General features: G+C 40.4%; 1 protein-coding gene and 1 long non-coding RNA gene across 5 annotated transcripts in view; both read right to left on the bottom strand.

The window, feature by feature from the left end:
- EEA1 (early endosome antigen 1) overlaps positions 1-12,602 on the bottom strand; it is a 67,924-nt gene extending 55,322 nt beyond the window's left edge. The window contains exons 1-3 of one of the 3 annotated variants that reach the window (XM_063396336.1): positions 12,443-12,602; positions 4,422-4,514; positions 1,786-1,908 (exon numbers count right to left, since the gene is read on the bottom strand). In XM_063396336.1, the coding sequence (XP_063252406.1) occupies positions 1,786-1,908; positions 4,422-4,514; positions 12,443-12,466 (240 nt within the window). In that variant the 5' untranslated portion in view covers positions 12,467-12,602. Of the gene's footprint in view, positions 1-1,785; positions 1,909-2,627; positions 2,718-4,421; positions 4,515-12,442 lie in introns of those variants that run through there. The other 2 variants (XM_063396338.1, XM_063396337.1) reach the window with 2 other exon arrangements.
- A 2,728-nt stretch (positions 12,603-15,330) lies between these two features.
- The window catches only part of LOC134550063 (uncharacterized), a 139,594-nt gene continuing 132,128 nt past the window's right edge, over positions 15,331-22,796 (bottom strand). For both annotated transcript variants that reach the window (XR_010080241.1, XR_010080242.1), the window contains one exon: positions 15,331-18,443. This is a non-coding gene — a long non-coding RNA (uncharacterized LOC134550063). The remainder of the gene's footprint in view (positions 18,444-22,796) is intronic.

Raw genomic sequence — 22,796 nt, 5'->3', positions numbered from 1 at the left:
AAAAGATCAAACTGAAAAAAACCCCACACATATAGCTGCTTTGTTTCTCACCTCTCGCAAATATTTACTGAAACACAGTACAAAGAAATTCAGCTTCAGCAACAGGAAACAGCAACAGCTAGAAACAAGTGAATTTGTATTTCAAGTGCTACACTCAATACACAGGTTTATCAAGTTAAAAGCTTTCATCAGGTCTTGACAAGTGAACAGTACTGACCAAGAAACTCACAAAAAGTCAGTGGAAAAACAAAAAGTCAAAGTGGATAAGAACCCTGCAGTCAACTCCATAAAATATGCAAAGCACAACCAGCTTAAATCAAATAGTAATTTCAGGTAATCAAACCACCTCTGATGGCTCACATCCCACATACAATCTGATGACACCATCACATCAGGAATGCCACAGCTTATTCAAGTACAGCACTTGCATTGTGACCAGATAATAAAGAAAATAATAAGTTGACTTGACCACAACAGAGAACACAACTGACAGCCTCTGCTTCAACAAGAGGTAGTGAGGAGTCCATCAAAAGCCATATTCAAGGTGCCCTGGCTCTGAGGAGACCTCACACCATTCCAAGCCAGCAGCACAGGTCAGTCTCAGCACAGATCCTCCTCACTTCAGCAGGTGACACTTCACACTCGACATCTCAAGTTATCTCTAGAATAATCAAGGTATTGATTCCTTCCATCATTTTTGAGAATAACATCCAACAATTTGAAGTTTTCCCTTCAAAAATAAAGTGCAAATACACATCAAGTATAGGGAAGGAAAAAAGCACTACCTAGCAAACATAACAACAAACTGAATAAAATCACATCACACACATCCTAGAATAAACACTTAGATTTCAAAACTCAACAAAAGTAACACTGACAGAAACAATGCAAAACTTCACCTCTATACAAACCCATTTAGTGCACAGCAAGCTGCCTACCCCCAGAAGTCAAATCTACCCACTCACTGTTTGCAGCAAAAAGAATCAGATAGCCTTGTGCAGCTGGAGGCTGTTAATTTCCAGAATCTAAATTATTTTAGTTCTGGAACATAAAACCATGCATTTTCTTTTAAGTGCGAAGTTTTACACTGCACAACTGGAAGAATTTAGAAATGCCCTACAATTTACATCTATTAACTGAAACAGCCTTTGCATTTTCTTGGGGACATAAAAAATCCAGTAAGATTATCTACTAAAATTTGTTTTTCTAATTGTTTTCATAATGTTGCTGCAATACATAACCTCTTAAACATGTTCAAAAAGAGAAGTTTCTGAGTTTTTTACATAACCACCCTCTGTTCTCTTTTACACAATGTACCTATCTTGCACTAGAAATCCAGTTTTAAAAAAGTTAGTAATAGGAGCTCAAAACATTTCTTTTCACAAAAGATGTGCCTGATCCAACACCATGTTTATCATGATACTGAGTTTGACGTGAAGAAAATCAAATAAGGAAACAGTCTTATTTATAACAAAATCAAGCAAAAGCTGTTTAAAAAAAAAAGCACGTATCAGTGACCGCAAGTATGTATCAGTTGTATATATCAGTAACTGCAAGTCTTCCAGTACTGCAAATGTCTCATGTGACAGACAACTGCAAACCAGAAAACTGACATGAATTAACTCTTCTTCTGAATGTATACTTTGGAATCATGCATATGAGATCAAATTGCATTTAAGCAAGGAATCAAAGAAACAATTTAAAAGGCTGACACAAGGAAAATAATGCAATTCATTTGAAGCAGCCCATCACCAAAGCTATTAAACAAAAATAAACAAGACCCACGCTAGCAGCTGGGAGGTCACGAAGCTCCTGTCTTCCTTCTGTCCCAGCGTGCTCATTCTGGTAATGTTCAGACAGATCAGTGGGAGTTATACACACTTTCATACACAATGGACATATGAAGCCCTGTGAAATGTATATTTGTGTTTAAGAAACTAATAAAGACAAAAAAAAAGCAAATCTGGAATCAAAAGTTTGAAATCTTAAGCTGAAAGCTGTCTACAATCACCAAAGCAAAGTCTGTTTTCCTTTTAGAGAGAACTTTTACAAACCATACCAATACCATAGAGAAAGCAAGAAGGATTAGTTATTAAGGACATGAAAATAAATAAATCTAAAACATGCCTTAAAAACTAGGACCATGCTCCATGCTACTATGTGTTTTCCTTACACCCTTGGTGCCCCCTTCATGTGACAGAGAAACAAGCTGCATAAGAAATTGTGAATGGAGCATTACAAGGCATTATGTCACATCCATTGTAAGATTTCCCAAAAGGAAAGAGAAAGAGGGAGGAATGGTGCAGTGAGATTGCAAAAGTGTCTCTATAAATTAATAAGCAAGTTTGTACAGCAGCAGAAGAGGCTGAGGCAAACCTATCTGGTTAACACAGTTACATTACACTAAGGAGAGCATCTCATCACTGGTAGACTCAATGCAAGCAAGGAATGTTCTGCAACCCTGTACTGCAGACAGAGTTGCACAAGGGCCTAAGCTGCAAAGGTAAGAGAGACTCAAACATTTCCTCCTTAGGCAGATTGCACAGTGAATAAAAGATTTCATTCTGGATCTACCTGTGACCTGTAGTGCTGACACGGTCACAGACAGGACATGGGCAAATTTTTACCTCTTCTTGAGCAGTTTGAGCAGTCTGAATTCAGACTTTTCCACTCCTTTTGTTTCATACAATTCTCAAAAATCAGGATTTATTTCAAGGCTTGGGGAGAAAGGAAACATACAAATTTGCACAGATTTAATAATTATTCTCCATATGAGTCTTGCTACAATACAAATTAGAAAATCTAGCCAAGAAACTGGAGTGAAAACAAGTTAATGGACTTCTGACTGCATAGTAATGGAGAACCAGGAATATCATGATAAAACAAACAGCCAGCATTCTGCAGAGACCAACTATGGTGCTCCTGAAGAGAAGCTCCAGGAGAGACAAGACCTCAGGCAAGCTGTGAGGGAAAAGGAAGGCTAACAGATTCGAGTGGTGTTGCATGTGAATCTAAAAACCCATCACCAGGTTCAGAGCTAAGTTTCAAACAGACTTTGACATTCTATGTAAAGGATAATACCAAATGCAAGAAATGATGGCATTATGGACAACTAACAGATACTTTTTTTATGTAACACATGCACATCAAGAGTGACAAGGCAGCCTTTGGTCTGACCCAGTTTTGACTCAGTAGAAAGAACAGCCGATGGGGCAATAGTGCAGGCACACCACCACACTGAAAGCTCATCCCACATCAAAAAAAATCTGCTCCATTAGTACTGAGGTACCTTGTGGCACCCACAGGCTGTACAGCCAGCGATGTTGCACTCACATTAACAGAATTGTGTAATTTTAGACAAACTTCAGAAAGAAGTAATCATCTCATTGCATGCTTTTATGCCTCAATCAACTACGAAAGTAGTAAGATTTTAGTCTGCAATTTAAGAATATTTATTTGCTTCAGGGATTGTTACATATGCACACAAAACAGATTTGGACTCAAAAATGTGTGACATGTAGAACACGCAGCAAAATATAAAGGAATGTCTGATTACATTGACTTCAATAAGGCATCAAGAAAGAAGAAATAAGCAGAAGCACAGACAGTATTTTAAACAGCACAGTGAAAGTTTCTCTTTTATTACATCACACTCAGGAGTATTTGAATCATCATACTTTATTTAGTGTAAGAAAGGGCACTTTGCTCCCTTTAATGCTGTAATACGGGGAATTAAACTTGCACTGTATTTGTATGTTAAGCTCAAAACATTTTCAAATAGGCAATCAGGCTACATTAGCACAAATGAGATTCAAAAGCCAGTGAAGTCAGTTTGCATTTTTCAGAGTTAATGTCAGACAACACTGTAAGTACAAAAACATTGCAATATGGGATTGTAGCAAAAATAACAACTTATTCTGCTGATTACGTATGGCATACAGCACACGAAACACTGATAGGATTTATACTCCAACACCAAATAAACCCCTATATATTTGCTATTTCACAAGAAGGAAGAAGTTTCCAGTATACATTATAGCTTAGCAGAAGCAAGACGAAACTGGAGTACAAGCATGATAAAATGCCAATCCTTGTTTTTTGCGGCTCTCATGAAAGATTTATTAACAAGGAGTTGTAAGCTTACATCTCATTGCTTTTAATTTTAATAATTCATCTCTAGAACTACAGGAAGCATTGCTTGTGACCTCTTGGACAGATAAGCCTAATTAATAGCTACATATAAACATGGTCTAGCCTTCCTTTTTTAAATTAAATAACAAACAATTTCTAGAATATGACATTTGCAAGTATTTGTTTACTAAAGCTGATATTTAGGAAGGGCATCAAATGGAGCAGCTCCATGGATCAGAGAAACAGCATCCAAGATTTAAGACCCCAGTGCCGTGTATGGTGCACAGTACCTCTGAGGAGCCCTCATTGTTCACATCCACGGCATTCCCAGGTGTGGCAGATGAATCCGAATCTGAACTCTGAGACCCACCTCTGCCTGGAGTCTGAAACAGATGGGGAAGACAAAAATGAGTCTATATTTTAATACTTAATAAATATTTAATAAAGCACAGTACATATCCTATGCAAAGGCCTCTCTTCTACTTGTTGGAATACAGAGGTATTTTTCCTCCACAAGAAGTGAAGAGGCTGACAAGTAATTATATAATTTTCAGCACAATACTTCAACAAAAGCTTCTCTCCAACACTCTCCATGCATAAAAAACCAAGCAGATATCAGAAGCCAAGGCCAGGATTTAAACTCCTTCCTCTCATGAATGCTAACCACAAAATAAAAACTTTGGTTAAACTCTGCCCTTGTATCACTCTTGGTGATGTTAAATTAGGAAGCTACATCCTATAGGAAAACAGTAAAAATTACAATCTAAAAAGTTTCATTAGTAATAAACTGGTATCATCCTATTTTCTTGATAACTTGTCTACATTCTGGACAAGCCCTTAAATATACGAAAGACAGAAAAATAAAGTTTGAGAACTCTGTTGATTCAACAAGCACACAAGCAGGTACACTGCCTTGATTTGGAAAAAAATAAAAATAATAATCAAGCCTGTGGTAAATTTAAAACATGCCAATCAGTAAGACAACCTATAAAGATATACTTCTATGAATATGCTGAAAATCAAAAAACAATATTGACTTGAAACTACAGACTTAGATAAATTAAGCAAATAAATTTTAAATACTAAGTGATTCAAAATCTGGATAGATGGATTGTATCTTATAATCCTTATTTAACTATAACGTTGATTTTAATTTGACTTAACTTCTCTTACTCATCTCCAGAATGTCACTGCTTAACTGGTGGCAGAAGAGTAAGCATTCTCAAAGCAAACGTCATTAAAAAATTATTTCAATATGTATATGCAATCCTAGTTTCAACAAAGAACAAAAAGTTCATTATCTAGTTCCAGTATGACAATCTCGAACGGGATAAAGTAATGCTACTGCTGTATTTCAGTACATCTGGAAGTACTTGTAATGCTATAAAGGATTTTATCATTTAATATAAGAGGATAAAGAATTAAAATATATAGATTGAAATCTACAGAGAGAGGGACAGAGTTTTAGTTTCTTTATCATGGTGCCTCCAAAATCTTATTTGGAGAAGAATTTTCTTGCACAAATAGATCCTCTTTTTGAAGACAAATCAGTTATATAACCTCTTATATCTGCAGCACACATGATTCCCATTCATTGAATATTAAGTATATTTTCCTGCTTTGTTTTAAAAAGAATGTTCTATTTTCAACTTTCATAGATAAAAAAATAGATAACGAAGATGATAAAGATGATAACAAAGATGATTGATAGCAAAGATGATAGCAAAGATGATAGCAAAGATGATAGCAAAGATGATAGCAAAGATGATAGCAAAGATGATAGCAAAGATGATAGCAAAGATGATAGCAAAGATGATAGCAAAGATGATAGCAAAGATGATAGCAAAGATGATAGCAAAGAACTTTTACTATTTATCAAATCTAAAAAATATGTCATTAACAGGTTAAGTTTACTGATTAAGGACTTAATTCCCAGTGAGATCCATTTCAGTTTTGGAAAGGCTCTGAAGACCGGCCAAAGGAAAGTGAGAAATAGTGAAGCATTAAGCTATGAGGGCTGGTGACAGTAAGAAAAGACAACCATCTTTCCTCACTGCAGCCTTCTCGGAAGTCATCAGTTAAGTGATGAATGTACTCTACACGGGTTTTCCTACTCCATGTCTTTTTCACATTAGCTGTATTGCATTTCTAAAGAAAATATGAACACCATTTCCTTCTAGTACAGCACACAAAAGCAATAGGCAAGGCTATGCAAGCTCTGCAAGTTAATAATAGGAGAGGCAAAAAAGGGGGTAAGCAGAGATACTATAGACATGCAAAATATGTCAAAGTGAAGACATTGGTACTTCTTCCCAGGGTTACTGATATAGACACTAAACAGGGTACATCCCAGTATAGACCACAGGTGCACACTCTTCCATTTTCCACATGACATCAAACTGGGAGGACCAGCTGATACACTCTAGGGCAGGGCTACCACTCAGAGGGACCTAGAAATGCCAGAAGAAACAGGCCAAGGGGAATCCTACGCAATACCACAGGACAAATGCAGAGTCCTGTGCCAGGGAAGGAGAACTCCTGGCAGTAACAGAGGTCTCTCTGCAGAAAAGGACCAAGGCCTTGTGTCAGCCAGCAAGCCAAACAGGAGCCCACAGTGGGCCTTGTCTGCAGACAGCTGCCAGCAGCCTGGATTGTGTTAACAAGGAGCCCAGCCAACCGATCAAGGGAAGTGATCATTCCCCACTGGCCAGCATCCATTGGACCATGTTAAGATACCGCTCTCCCAGTGCAGGGAGAACACTGATAAACCAGCATGAGTTTAGCAAAAGGCCACCAACACACCTGGGGATGAAGCATCTGACCTGTGGGAGAAGCTGAAGGAACAGGGCTGGCTCAGCCTGGAAGTAGAGACAACTTTGTGAGCCCCAAACAGTGCCACACCACCACAGCCATCAGAGGAAGCCAAGCTGGTCTAAGCGGCACACAGTGGGAAGATTAGACACAAAATCTGAAATGAGATTCTTACTGGATGTAAAGAACAGCTTTCCCAGTATGAGATAGGCCTGAGCAACTTGCTCTTGACCTCCAAGTTGATCCTGTTCATTGCTCAGACCAGGCAGCTCCTGAGCTCCCTTCTTGCCCCAGTTGCTCTGCCTAAGTTGTTCAGCCTAAGAAGTGCTGTCCACAGAAACACATATCCCGCAGGAAAGCTTTCAAATACAAGTAACTCCATTAATGAACATGTGGATTGTGTTCCACTGACAGTCAGAAGAATAATATCTAAAACAACAAATTGTAAGTTCTAGCCAGATGCCCCAGGAAGACATAAGTTAGAATACTGCATCTGATGTTTCACTGGCACTAAGAGATGGCCCAACAGTTTCTTTAGACAGACAGCATCTACCTCCATTTCTGCAATATCTGAACATACACTTTCAGCACACCTAACACATCATTTCATCCCAAACCCAAGAATCTTCCGCAACAATTAACACATCTTCTTCACCTCGTATCATAGCTCCTCATACAACACTACTGCACATTGTTAATTGCCCACCCCACTTCACCCCAGAGTTGACTCCATTTTGCAACAAGATTTGCATATTAAGTTCTGCAAGTTCCAGCACTACAAATTTGAAATTATTATAACCTCCAGGATGCAAGCTCTTCTGTTATTACTCACTGTACACTGTTATTACTCCAGGGTTGCTTAAAGTACTTGTTTTATGAAACACTTCAGACATGCTATAATCACACTAATAAGCACTGGATGGCATGTCTTATTGGATGCATTGTATGACAGAAATTATTACACAATACCTGGTAAAATCCTTTTAACCTTTCAAAAATCAATGTGTGGTCTTGAAAAGAGAAAGCATAATTCCAAGCTAGATTTAGAAAGCTTAGTACAAATTGTACTCATTTGTAACATTTTCTGGTGAGTGTCATGTGCGGGAAAGAACAGTGGAAAGGAAAGAGGCCATTAAGTAACTTTCAAGTTATAGTCCATAGTATCTATTTGCAAAATATACAGAGTAGCAAGAAAAATTAAATAAAAAATTTGGAAGAATGTTAAGGAGCCCAAGATCAAAAATTAAATTATCTTTCAAGGTTGTAACACAATTGAAATATCCTTCACCATGCAAGTACATTGGGAATTGGGACATTGGGAATGTAGTTTTTTAATTCATCATTGCATCATCAAATCAGTTCATACACACAGTTATGCTATGGTCACATACTACTGTGGTATCACATTCCACTAAAAAAAAAAAAAAAGGGGAATCACAACACATTGAACAATTTAGACTTTGTGGTCTACAAAAGGATTCAGAATTATGTTCTTTGTTTTCAGATGGCCTATACAGGGGAGCAAATAAATGACTTACTAATCCCAGAGAAATTTCCACACAGGCTTCTGTATGCACAATTACAAAATTAACATTTGACATCTGAAGGCATACCCAGGGTTGAAAGACTAATGCAAAGTTACTCTTTGATCCAGCATACTTCTTTCCTAGTTCTCAATTACATTTGTTTACTTTGCAGAGAACCCTGAAGTATGAAGAGAAGTATGTTTCTACTGCTAGCCCTAGTGTTGTAGGAGTAATATGCTAAACTTCATAATGTCATTCTGTGTTTTCTCAAAACTGCAAGCTAATATAAAGAAGTATCATTAACAACTAAAAGGATGACAATGATTGCAGCTTGTTTTCCAAAAAGGAATAGAAAATCATATCATGAATGAGTTGAATTAATGCTTTGAGATGAGGGAGTATAAATATGGACCACTACCATGTCATTTTTGCATAGTCTTTTATCTGTCTATAGCTACATTCTTTTCAGTTAGAATACTCTTTTCAGCAATTTAAACTCAGAATAAATTAAAACCTCTGAAAAAAATATGTAAAGCCTTGAGAAAATGTGAAAAAACACAGATTTAACAGTTTTTCCAGCACAGATTTAAATACTAGTACTAAGGGTACTACTACAACCATGAAAAGGTCCTAAAGCAACAAACAAGACACAAAAATGAGAAGGTAAGAGGGCCAAAGCCTTTGTTGCCAAAGAACTCTCAGTGCTAGGAACAGGGTATTTTCCATACAGAACAGTAACACCATTTACTTTTAAAGCACTATGATGCTACTTTATGACTCTGTAAAATGAAACTACTCCTGACTTCAGAAGCCATAAAACTTTTCTTTCCCATCATGCCATCAGTTTCACACAAGCACACTTTGTGCCCAGGAAGAGGCACACGTGCTCCCTGTGACTCTTGAGGGCACAGGCACAGCTGCAGTTCAGCTTCTATCCAAGTAGATATGCCATCTAGCGAGCCCTGCATGTATAAATGTGAAAATTATAAGTCAGGCATGAGATGCAATGATTTCAGGCAAGTAAATATCTCTCTGCCTGAGCCTCAAGTCAGAGGAAAGGTGACTGTACTACCTGAGCTACAGAAATGCAAAGACCTGTTCTCCCCCAGACACCAAGATAAAAACTCAGGCATTAGTCAGAAACAGGAAGGACCCAAACACAGCACAGTAGCCAACAGCTGTAGACATTCAGTTAAAGACAAATAACAGAGACAAAAACTAACATAAATAGTAGTCACACTGGTCCAACAGATGAGTCGTCCACTAAAAAATCATGAGCAATGGGAAGAAAGCTCAGATCGAGGTCAAAGTAATTGGTTTTCTACCAGCTGGAAATAAATGCCTCCTCCATGCAAATACGAGAAATGAGCTCTCCTTTAACAGGCCAGAGGCAACCACCACTGTCCCACTAGTAGATTAACAGAGAGATGACACAATGCCCACAAAGGGCATCAAAGTTGAACACAAGAAAGAAAAGACTGCTCTCCAAGGAATCCACTGACAAAAACCAAACTATTTAAGCAGGAAAGTTGTGTCTTGGACATTCCACACAGATGCCTTTTGGGAAAAACTCTTTTTCTAGATCACCTTGATGAACAATGCATGAAACCAGAAAGAGGCAACAATGTACAAAAGGGAGGTTTATGTTGCAAACATACAAAAAACAGGTGGATCCCTGAGATGCAAGTTGAAAATACACATAAAATCTAGAAACTTGTAAAAAATTTTAGAAGCTTGTAGGGAAAGGACGTAAAATGAGGAGCTAGTTGAAGACAGCGTGGAGATACTAACCTCAAAAACTAAATAAGTAATGTTCAGTACGTAATACATCCTTATTTTGAAAACTTGTCATTCAAAGTCACAATGAAGACACTTTTAAAAACATAAATTACAACTGTGGAAGAAATAAAAAGGTCCTCAAGGTAGACAAGTAGTATGACAAAGAAACATCTGATGTTTTGAAACATCAGGAATCAGAAACTATAAACCATATCTTTGTAGCTGTTGTCTTCCTCCTCTAGCTGAGTTACAATAAAAAGGAATATAATAAAGAATTCCTTTTTCAAAACACATGCTTTTATAACTCAAGTTATATCACCATTAATGACTAGCTCTCTAGCTAGAAAGGGTAGCATCACCTATAATCATATAACCAAATAGATATTCAAGAATCTATGTTTCAGTGACAGAAGGACAGGGGGGTTTTAGCTATACAAATGATGGACAATAAAAGGGTCAAGAGGAGGTTCCTTATCCTTCAAATTACTACCAGACACATGAAAGATGTTAATAACTATATTCTTTATTAAAATATCTGATATAAACCTAAGATTCATTTTTAATACCAAAGTACAGCTGAAGTATTTTTCACAAGTCAAAATGGTACATATGTACGAGGCTGTGCATGCAATCACTACTTTTACAAAATGCCTAAACCCCCTTTTAGTATGAGGTGAATTTTTAAAAGCATAGCTATTTTCAGCAATTAAAAGGTTAACACCTTCAAAAATCTTGGCATTACTCTAATTTTTAGGTAGGAAGAAGTCTTTTCACCTTGCTTGACAATAACCTCTCCTGTAATCCTGTAATTTTCAGGAACAACTAGACAACAACTATTCAGTCTTTCAAGAAAAGATTTTTTTTCCCACACAGAAACTTTTGCACTGACTTTACATTTTTGTAAGATGTCTTTAGCTGAATTCATACTTAGGGGCAAATATGCTTTGGCACTGTATGAAGTTTTTCCCTTTCTCACAGAAGCCTTCCTTGATGGCCTGGTAATAAACACGCAGTTAACTGCTGCCAATATTTAATTAGGTCCATACCAAGTTCCCCTGCTTGTTAGCATTAAGCTTCAGGAAGGAAGTTCCTCTTTGTAAACACGAAGCTCCAAATAGACCAAGATCTTCACCTGCCTAGGGTCTATGACCAAAAAATAATCTGAGGTATGTTTTATACTGAAGAAGTTAGTGATATGCTTACTTTAATTCCCCTAATTCTCATTCTTGTAGCAAAGCTTCTTTGCATGGCAGATAAGGAGAGCAAGCGAGCGTTTCCAATAAAGCACTCTTTCGCAGAGGTGTTACATATACAGCACGCTTTGGAAAGAACGGCAGATAAAATGGGTTTGTCTCTATCCGTGAGCGCCTCCTGCGTGACACCGAACCGCTCTCCCGCGGTGCGGGCTCTGGAGCGCTGCCTGCCCCCCGCCGCCGTGACTCAACCCTTCCCGGGCATCCCCGCCGCGCCGCGCCGGGGCCGCGCCGGCACCCGCCCTGCGCCAGCGTCTCCTGGCAGCTCCCGCCAGAGCCGCAGGCCAAGGCGGCCAGCCCCGGCGCGGGGATCCGGGCAAGCGAGAAGGGTTTCATAAACGAGTGTCACAACTCGGCTTTCCATGCCCGGCAGAGCTGCCGGAAAAGCCGGTTTCTAAACCACGCGAGGCGGCCGGACGGTGTCTGCCGGGCTGGCTCCTGGCGTTCAGAGCCTGCAGCCTGCCCTCCAGCCGCTGAGGAAATCACCGCAGGTCCCGGCGGCGGCTCTCCCCAGGCCGGGCTTCCCTTCATCCTGCCCTACATACGCGCGGGCGGCGGGCGGAGACGCCGCGGCGCTACGGCAGGGAGCCACGCCGAGCAGGGCCGCCCCCCGCCCCTCCGACAGGCCCGGCCGCGGAACCGCCCAGCCCGCAGCACCTCCGCCCAGCCCGGGGGACGGCACCGCCCCCAGCCGGGACGGCGGGCCGGGCCCGTCCCGTCGGGGCTCGGGCCGTCCCTCGGCGAGAGGGCGGGGGCGGACAAACTCATGGCCTCCGGGGCCGCGGCGATCCCAGCCCGTACTCTGCGCCGCGGGACGGGCCGGACAGGGCCGGTGGGTCCGGCTACGCCGCGGGGAGCGCAGCTCCGAGCCCGGCCGGCACCAGGAAGCGGCACCGGCACGGCACGCCGCCCTCGCCGCTGGGGCGGGTCTCGCTGCCTTACCCGCTGCAGGATCCGCCTGAACATGGTGGTGGAGCGCGGATGCCGCCGGGCAGCCGCGGCCAGGCCGAAGGGAAGGCGCGGGGCCCCGCGCAGCGCCGCCCCCGCCCCGCAGAAGCCCGGTGCGGCCCGGCTCGCCCCGTGACAGCCGCCGCGGCCGGGGAGGCGGGGCAGGCGCCGCGCTCCGCCCCGGGGAGGGGCGGCTCCCGCGGGGAAGGGGCTGTGGCCACCGCCCGGCCGCGGGGAGCGGGAGAGGCGAAGCGCGGTAGCGGTGCGGAGCGCGCCGGGCCGGCGGGGCTGCTCCCGGGACGGGACAGGACAGGGTCTGCGCCCCGATCGCTCCGCGGAGGCCCGGACCCGGCTCCTTCCCGCCGCGCCGGGCCCAGCGCCGCAGCTCTCGGTCTGTCCCTGCGCTGTGACGCCCGATCGGCGTCCTGGCTGCTGAGGGCAGGGCGGGGGAGGACGGAGGGCGGCGGTGCCTGACCCCGGCGCTCGGCCGTTCTCCCCTCGGCGGCTGCTCCAGGCTCCGACAACTGCAGGCCCCTTGCTGCTGGCATCAGTCTGGCATCGGCCGAGAGAAGGAAAAAGACTCTAGTTTGAGCTTGCGGCTGAGGGCTCACTAAAGGAGGCAAAGCACAAACGCAGCGCCGTTTTACTGTTACACGTGCGGCACTGAAGTACTGAGAAGTGCACGTTCAGTGAGGATTGTTGAAGCAAACTTGTTGGATAACTGAAAGAAATTCTCATAAAGCAGCTCCTTTCTTCAAGCCCTCAGCTGAAAAGAGGACTTTGTGGCATGACCCATTAGGTGTTTTTTAAATATCAGAAAAGAACATCTTACTCACACAAACAAACACCCATCTTCAAAGAAGGGAAGGGAAGGGAAGGGAAGGGAAGGGAAGGGAAGGGAAGGGAAGGGAAGGGAAGGGAAGGGAAGGGAAGGGAAGGGAAGGGAAGGGAAGGGAAGGGAAGGGAAGGGAAGGGAAGGGAAGGGAAGGGAAGGGAAGGGAAGGGAAGGGAAGGGAAGGGAAGGGAAGGGAAGGGAAGGGAAGGGAAGGGAAGGGAAGGGAAAAAAGCTGCAACTTTCACATGTTGGATGCCAGACAAAGTATCATGAGTAAATAACACACTTGGTCAAGGACTAATTGTGCCGACTAGAACAAATATCACAGCAGAGCACCAGTTGTGCTGTAAAGATCAAAAACATTTTTCCACCCAGGAGCTGACATTTCTAAGTACTCTCAAATCCTCACACATTGCATGAGTTGTGAGCACATGACCAGAAGAATTCGGCTGCCGCAGCTGGAGGCTTGAAGCATGGCAATGTTATGTGACTGGACTCAGTTTGCTCCAGCTACAGGTTCCAGTGTGTTCCATGTTAATGTCATTGGACCCACGACTGAGGCACATTCAGAGCACATACACACTTGGTATGGCTTCAGCTGATGAGTGGTGACTTTGGTCACACTCATGACATCATTTTTATGTGTCCACAGTACAAAATGGCTTTAAAATTCAGCAGTTAGTTTTTTTCTGATTTTTTTTACTTGGGATTAACAATGGGAATAAGATTGGTTTTGTACAGATCCTTAAATATTTAGGCAGACCATAGATACTTACTCTGAATCTAAACAGAAATTACTACAAGTTTTATAGATATTTCAACAAGAGTGACAGCCTACACAACAAACTGCTGGAGTGCTTAATTTGCCAGACCCAAGTAACTTGACCAACCCATCTTTGTAGAATGTTTTTTACTCTCCTAGGTTAGCAATTCCTGAGTGCTCAGAGGAAGATGATAGGAATTTGAGGACACTAGTTAAAAGTCTTCTATCAGAGGAGGCTTTTCTTAGCAAGACTTGAAAGGAAATACATGATCCTTTCCTTGTGTGGATGTTAGAATACGTGCATCTGTCTCCCTGTCCAAGCATCATTCCCTCAGTAACTTGCTAATCTATAGGCCAATTTCAAATACAACAGAGTCAGATAAGGCTCAAAGATACTAAGTTCCTACAAATTTAAATAGGTAGCCTATTATAGTAATAGGGAGAAGAGAGGAGAGACCCTATTGAATCCTGGCTGTAAAGAAAGATTGCAGTGTGGCTGCATTTACATACCAGACAATGCACATAAAAACTCACCCTTGGGGCTGAGATCTAAACCTTTCCCATTTCTAGTGGAAGTCCTTGGCTTTAATTATTGCGTGTATGTAATGTCTATGAATTCGTATCATGTGCTCTCCTAAAATTCAATAAAATTCTCAGCTGTTGGTAAAACAGTCTGTGTCCTCAGGCATGGGAGCTGTAAACTTTCATTTCATCCAAGCTTATAAACTCTGTTAAGAGCTTGGTGACAGGAGGGTTAGAAGGTGCCTTTCTGAAGAGTCAGTTGTTCATAGAAAGTGTCAGAACACAATCACAGCAAAGATTTTCCCAAAACCAGCTGGGAACAGGTATGTTATCCTTTAAAAACAAGCTGAAGGCTGAGAGTCTGAACTACAACAACCTCTTGCATATCTGTCAAAGCCAGCATTTTTTTATTTCAGTACAGAACTGAAATCAGTCTTTTGACTGTACAAACTGTTTTCAGGATGGCCCAGTATGCACCATCAGATCTTCCAATGGATAACTTCAGAGTTTTGTTGGGAGTTTGGGGAGTTATTCTTTGTTTTTAATGGCTAGGCATATAGTTAAATAAAAATAATGATGTCTGGACCACGGCTCACAAGAATTGGTGTTCACACGATCTTCTACCCCAAGTGAGGGCTACAATAAACCACTGTCATTTGGTAGAAAATGCCAAGGAGCATGTGTGGTGTATGCACAGTATATATGCTTGCTTACACTTGTTAAAAATAAGACGCTTGACACGGCCAATATATCAAGCAGCAATTTAATAATTAATTAATTAACATGGTAAAGTGTGAGCAAAGAGGCAGCGCTGGGTACAGTGGTAGGGGTTTTCCCTTCCAACTGCACACCTATTGCTGGATTTGATGGTATTTTATACATATTCATAAGCTTTCTCAGCAGTTTCCATTTCTAGTTTTAACGTCACAATTCAATACCTAACAGCCATAAATCTATAGATTGTCCTGTATAATTCTATAGACCATTGTGATCTATTCTGATATTTCAATACTCCAGGATGTACTTCCAGGATATGTTTTTCCAGGTGGTGGGATCTGGCTTCCAGATGTGGGGTCCCATCTCTATTTTCAAGTCCATCAATCTCCAATGCTGATGTCCAGTTTCCCTCTCCAGGAGCTATAAATCAGTGAGCTGAAGTCATATCTTCATGTCCAGGATGTTTTCCCACCTTGTGTGAGGCCTGAGCCCCCTCCTTATTTCCTTCTTTTGTCTAAAAAACCTTTTTGCACTCTAAAACTACAGTTTAAAATTCTTTAATACAAAGCAAGCTTCTAAAGTTATAATTAAAGGACACTTATTGCAGAATAGCTTGAGACTTATAATAGATAATTGCAAGCAAAAGATTTATTCAAAAACTTCCTTCCATGCTTTCCTCAGCTGTTTATTAGAACTCATCTTTATAACTGTCCCATGGCTGTGTTCCACCACTATGATTACACAGATTTTCTTCATTTCCCTGACACGACACATAACTTCGTATTTCACACACTTATGGCCTACAAGTTTCTGGGCTATTTATTGTCCTGCATGTTTTCAGTGTTTATACAGATGACTGTTTTCAGTCATGTAAAATTCCTGACCTCAAAATTGCTTGGACACAAGCTCCTTTGGTTCACAATGTGCGGCACTGGAAAAGTATCCCACTTTTTCAAGATGTTGGTTTTAAGTATCCTATTTATAAAAGGTATCAGCCTCTGGTTGGTTTTCTTTTTCCTAGCTCTCTAACTGTACAGTTTTGACTGTTACTGTGTGCTGTTTCATATACTTTCAGTAAGTAGCTTTCATATTTACCCATGTCTTTTTCTGAAGCTCTCTCCTTTCAAGTTGAGCTCTATGAAACTCAGTTGAACACAATTTGTTTAAAGGATATGGTTTAGTTTACATGGTGATATTTGGTCAGAGGTTGGACTTAGTGACCTTGGAGGTCTTTACAAACCTCAATGACTCTATGAAAGGTGTATGACAAAATTTGGAAGATTTATGAAGTGCAAATTTGGGAAAAAATGTATTTTCAGATGAAGGCAGGGCTATATAACAGCACATATGGACAATTGCTATATAATGGGGGCATACAGACCTTGCTGGACAAGTGCTAAAGCTGGCAGCTGCCAGGTGCTCTCTGCCTGCCACCTGCATAAATAGGGTACATTTACTTCCCAGCAGCCATAGGAGAACTAAGATATTAAGAACAGCTAAAAGGATCTTCAGACTTCTCAAACTATGAAAATCTGTGTTTGTTACTGATCTTATTATTTACATAGAATATACTTTAAAATAGAAAATAGCTAAGTATTAAAATTATAGCATATATCTTGCCTTCAAAAGAGTTTGACAGTTGAGACTGAACTCTCAGTATTTTGTTACTGGCTTTTTGTTTCCCTCTCTGCTTTAGTAGCAGAAATAAATGTGTTTAACCTGGAAAAATATTTTGGCTGGTTTTAAACAGTTGTTAGCAAATTCAGAATAATCAGTTTCTTGGGCACTAACCTTAGAATGGGGAACTTTATATAAGTTTGTAGTCAGCTCAAAATTGTCTTCTGTGTAGCAGTCTCCAGCTATAAAAAAAGGAAATACTGATATCTCTCTATGGTGAAAAGATATTGGATTTTTGTGATTAAAAGCTTTATACAAAAATCGAATATTACTAATAATATTTAGTAAATTAGTAAATATATTGGCAACCAGTTAGGTGGTGATAACCAAATGATTTATGAGCAGTGAAAGACATTAAGTTTATTGTCCCATGAAAAACATCTCCCACAGCTTTATCTTTACAGAAATTTCATCTTCTGTCTCTCCAAGGCCACTCAAAATCCCACCACACAGAATGTGCTGTGGTCACTTCAGAGCTGCACAGGAGCTTAAGTTGCTGATCTTTCCAGTAGCACAAACATGGATCTTTCACCTCTACCCAGTCATTGATTTTGTCAGAAGCCCAGGAAATCTAACCACCTTTGAGACATCTACGCCTGTTTCTGTTCAGAGGTTTATTGCTCCATAGGTTCAAAAGGTGTGCCAGGGAGGAGCAGAGGGAAAGGAAATTGAAAGGGACAAGAAGCCTCTTCTGCTTCTCTAAGGACCTAGGCAAAAACCATAGGGTAGTTTTAGTCTGTGCTTGAACTAATCACCAATGGTTCCTGACCCATTCCCTTCTCACTACAGGAAAAAATAACCGCTCTCTAATTCTTCACTCATGGTACTGAAGAGGCTGGCCAGAGCACCAGTTCTTCCACCTGCATGTATTAGAGAGAGTGTGTTTGCTCAGCTGCATTAGAACATGGCTGACTCTGTGGTGATGTCTCTGACAAAGGGCTGGGGACTCGAGGCAGGTTCCTGTGCTACAGAGAGTCTCTTTCAAGTCCCTACAATTACTTGCATGAGTAATGAGTGTGTGTACTAATAAAGGTTGCATGGCTGGCATTAATACCAAATCCAAGAGCTCAAAGTCATGACTTCATTCTAGTATTACAGAATCTGAATGTTGGAACATTTCCACAGTTTACCCTAAGAAACCCCAATTAAGGACAGAATAACAGAATTATCTCTGTTATCAACAAAAAACAAAAATTGCTCCAGTCACTGATTCCTTTTCCATTCACCTCAATACTGAATCCCTGTGTAGCATTTGCCATGTAGCTTTGCTGGAGTAACCAGAGAGACAGGCTCTGGAACTAGAGACAGCCCAGCAGCATGCAAGGGAGCTTAAGTCATAAATATGTATAAGTTCATGTAAAAAATAAACCTCATATTAATATAACCAAAATCTGAGATGGAGAAGATCTGCTGCTGAGTCATGCAGAGCACTCTTTGCCAAATGCTTCAGCTAAGAAATTATTCCACATAAAGTTGAAAGCCTGCAATAAAAGAAACATTTTCAAATTCCACCATCAGAAGCTGTGGAGATACCATGGCCATTCTGATCCCGTTACTCCAGAGACATTAGGAATAGTTGGCAATTCACCTAGGTACTTCCCAGTAAATGTCACAGAAAATGGGTCAAAAGGAACAAGAAAGAGGCTTTGTGGAATTTCACAGCAGAGTAAAATTAAAATATTTTGAATAACAGATTCTTGGGGGTTAATTATCTGTTCACCTTAGCATATGCTAATATACATATGTAGCTTCTCTTTTCCTCCTCTTAGACACAAACTTATTCCTCTCCATCAGTCTAGGCATGTTTGAGATTATTTCAAAAAATTTTAAGCAAAATGGTTTAAATGCCAAATGAAAGAAGTAGGGGAAACAGTGATCATTTGCATGTCAGTGTTAATGGCTATTAAAATTAACCTTAGCAGGACTTTCTTACTTACAGCAGAAACATTAGATGTATTTTCAGTGTATGAAGATTTAATGTTGGAAGATTTTTCTTTATGATTTAACTTTATTAAATTTAATGATAATAAATTAGGGGCATCATTTTGGTCACCCTTCTGCATAACTGCAAAAAATGCGGAAAGTCTGACATGGGTTGGTTTTTTTCAAACACAAATCTAATCAAGTGCAATAACAAGCTTTTGCAGGGGCCATTTTGTTTGGTTGGTTGTTTTTTTAAAAAAAATAGGAAGGTCCATACAGCACTGCTTCACACACTGTCCTCTCTCTGTGAACATTAATGCACTATTTGTTCATAGTCTTGTATATAAGTAGATGGAATAAGATGCAATAATTTATTGAGAGTCAGCAATTCAGTTAAACATTTTTAAGTGGTCAGAATACAGACTAAATTTTAACTACAAAAGCAGGTTTACAGGCTTGCTTAAAACAGTAAATAGGCCCATAGCAGTACACTAATCACATAATGCTTAATGGTATCTGTTATTATAAAGTTAACCTCTCAAAGTCAGCCAGGCTTGTATTTTAATGTTAGAAATCTACTGCATCTAGGAACCAAAATGCGATTTTTGAGGTGTACAGCTAAATGCACACGGCTAAATGCTGGCTGGCCAGCCCTTGATTTTCTTGCAGTACTAGCCAAACCTGTCTATGTAGCAATTGTAGTAATGTTTTATACACGAGGAAGGATTTTGGTTATAAACAAAGGAGGATTTAAAATCTTTTCCAGTTAAGCTTTTTTGGTTTGGTTTTTTTTTGTTTGTTTGTTTTGGAGTTTTTGGGGTTTTGTGGGGGTTTTTTTGTTTTGTTTTTGGGGGGGAGGGATAGTTTGTTTGGGGTTTTGGGGGTTTTTTTGAGCTAAAATGCTGTCATTAAAAATTAAAGAGTAGGACCTTTCACTCACCTTCTTCTGGTATAGAGCAGTTGCAATTTGCAATTTTATAATACTGAACCAAAAAAACCCTAACCATCTAATTTATTAAGGGAAAATAAAATGCATAGACCAAAGTCTAGGGCAAAGAGACACTGGGTATCAGTGAAGGAAAAAGTAAAAAGTGCATTTCCTGTGGCATAATGAAATGCCACATGGTTACACAGTTATAAGGATCAACCCTTCAACAGCTGAGGCTCCTTTCCATTAATGCCAGCTAGATGCATTACTGGGTCAACTAACAATACTGATTGAATCTGGAACAAATACACATGCACCACTGAATTTCTGTATCATCTGAACTAAGAAGAGTGTGGGTTATAGTGTTAAAGCAGTTTTATACTTTCTGTTGACTGCAAGTTGATTGCAGGCAAAACTCTTCCACATCAAATCCATTATAAAGCTGGCCAGAAGACAGTAACTGCTTTAAAACAATGTTAATACATTTTGTTAGGTAGAATAAATATGCACAACACCTGGAATTTTGCTGTTTGTGCTGGTAATTTTTCTGATCTGCAGTTAAGCATTTTGAAGCTCAATTTGCCAAGCTTTGTAATGTAAACCTGGCCTCTATACCTCTCTTTTCTTAGGTGATTGTTAGCTGTAATGATAACAGCAATGCCAATGATATATCTGCTCCAGAAATAAATATTCACTCCTTACTTTCAGCTTGGCACTGAAATGGCTCCCCCAAAACTGGATATATATTGTAAAAGGTTTTAGTATGGGCCATCTCTGCCTCAGAAAGTTTTAAAACCAAAAAAGCAAGAAAAGCATCATATAAAAGATTTTTTTAAGATTTAAGATTACAAACCCAAATATAATCATCCAACCTAAATAAAAAAGTCTCAGTGGTGGTTTAACTACCTGGCTAGAATATGTGTTTCATGCACCAAAATCTTTTGATGAGTTTGCCAGGTGATTTGAATGATAAAGAAATGGAAAATCGAGTGTACTCTTTGAAGTTAGGGCATTTTATTCATATTAGATCTTTTTGATCAAATATAGAGATTTCCCATAGTGAATAATAAAGCCAATTTTTTTTTTTTTTTTGGTAGGCAATTGGACAATTCTGATTTGTATGAAAATCTTACATTTTTAAGCTTATGTAATGTATTCCCAGATTCTGGCAGTATAGTTGCAAAAATATAAGGGTAAAAGGGTTATTTGTCTTTAGGAGGGAGGTGAGGGTCATCTTCTGCTACATCACTTCTCAAGTGCCCAGCAATATTATGTCCACAATCATTTGTACAGGACATCCCATGCCTGGCCCAAGGCAGAAAAAGGAGTGAGGAGACATTCAATATTTCAAGACATTCAAAGAAATGTCCCAATATTGAACATTGGAGTCTTGGCTCTCTTGCACATTGTGGGACCTGACCTCAGTATGGTTTTGAAATCAATATTCCAGTCTACACTAAGGAAAGGGAAAACCCACTGTACATGGTTCATGACTGAGCAAGGCTATTTTGGTTGTCCTGACTTTTGATTCCCATTAAGGTCTGGTGTTCCTGTTAGGTAGAAACACAGCTTGGGGCTCTGTTGACATGGAAAGGTGGATAGCATGTGAGTGTTCCTGTCAGAGAGGAGTATGAGACCATAACCATGGCTGAGTGTGGGAACCAGTGGGAATCCTTCAGATACACAATGCAGTGGCCTGGCTCTGAAGTTTCACAAGGAGACTTGAGACTTAGAAGTACATGGAAAAAGGAAGGGAAAAAATGCATTGAGGGTCACAATCTTATACTTTAAATATTGGGATACTAGATATGGAGTTATCAGTCTCACTGGGGCTTTGCAAAGAATAGGCATAAAAGAGAAAGGGGTTTTATGAAGTGGTGGGCAATTAGTAGCAATAAGCTATTTACTGAAGTGATCCAAGAAGCTTATTTCTTTTTAAGGTTCCTTTGATGTTTAAGTACTGTTTTTATAAATGTAAGAAACAGCACATAATAAAAGGCACTCTTAGATCCAAGCAAAAAATTATGATGAATGAGGTTATTAAACTGAAATATATTTTAAGAGTATTAAAAAGACTTCAAACTGAAGTCGCAGTCAGAAGTTCAAATTGCTGTTTCTCATTAAGGATGTTGGTTTCCTCACAAAGAACAAGTGCTGGCTGCTATAATTATCTCTGCATGGCAAAAGCTGTTACAGATGACTATAGCAGGTCTGTCCACTTTCAGCTGTCAAGGCCCAAGCCATTTCCTACAAAGACAAAACTATGTAAAGGCTTGAATTTTATACAGTTACTATTTGCTTCTCACTGATCTTTTAGGACCCTTTAGACCCCATCCAGAGGATGGCTGGGATTTCAACTCTACAAGATACATTCGTCTGCATCTGTAGGGTCATCACACAAAATGTGAATCCCTGCCAACAGCCCATGATGGCTGGGGAGGTCTCTGGAGCTTCTCAGCTTTTCTCCACACCTATCCCCACAGCAAGGCTCACTCTAAATCTCTGCTCTCACTGAATCCTCCCTTGAAGATGCTAAATGCAGTTTTTCTAGAGCTTTTAGCATGCCTTTCTTCTCAAATATCTTCTTGTCTGTTCTTTCTTTGTGATACCACTGGGAACATTTGCTTCCTCCGCAGTGGTTTCTGTCATTCTCTGAGAGCTGAGCTGACACAGGGACAGATCCCAAAGGCTGTTCCCCCACGGTAGCACGCTTCCAAGTGACCACCAGGGGGTGCACAAGGGGGGGTAAGATTCTGTCTCAAAATCCCATTTCCTTTCCATATACCAAAGGATATTTTTAAGACCTACAGCTGATGGCAATACTTTTCGCAGCAATGACAGCCCAAGAAGCAAAAAGGTACTTATCCTGGGCTAGGCAAAGATGCTGAAAGAAAACTATTATCATATATTATTTTACATCACCTTTGCTCCCAGGTACAGTCAAACATGCTGAAGTCTTGTAATGCATGTGTTTTTAATATCT

This window comes from Prinia subflava, chromosome 4, assembly GCF_021018805.1.
Source record: "Prinia subflava isolate CZ2003 ecotype Zambia chromosome 4, Cam_Psub_1.2, whole genome shotgun sequence".
Taxonomy (NCBI): domain Eukaryota; kingdom Metazoa; phylum Chordata; class Aves; order Passeriformes; family Cisticolidae; genus Prinia; species Prinia subflava.
Note: the sequence above shows the minus strand (reverse complement) of the source record. Positions and strands in the feature narration are given on the sequence as shown.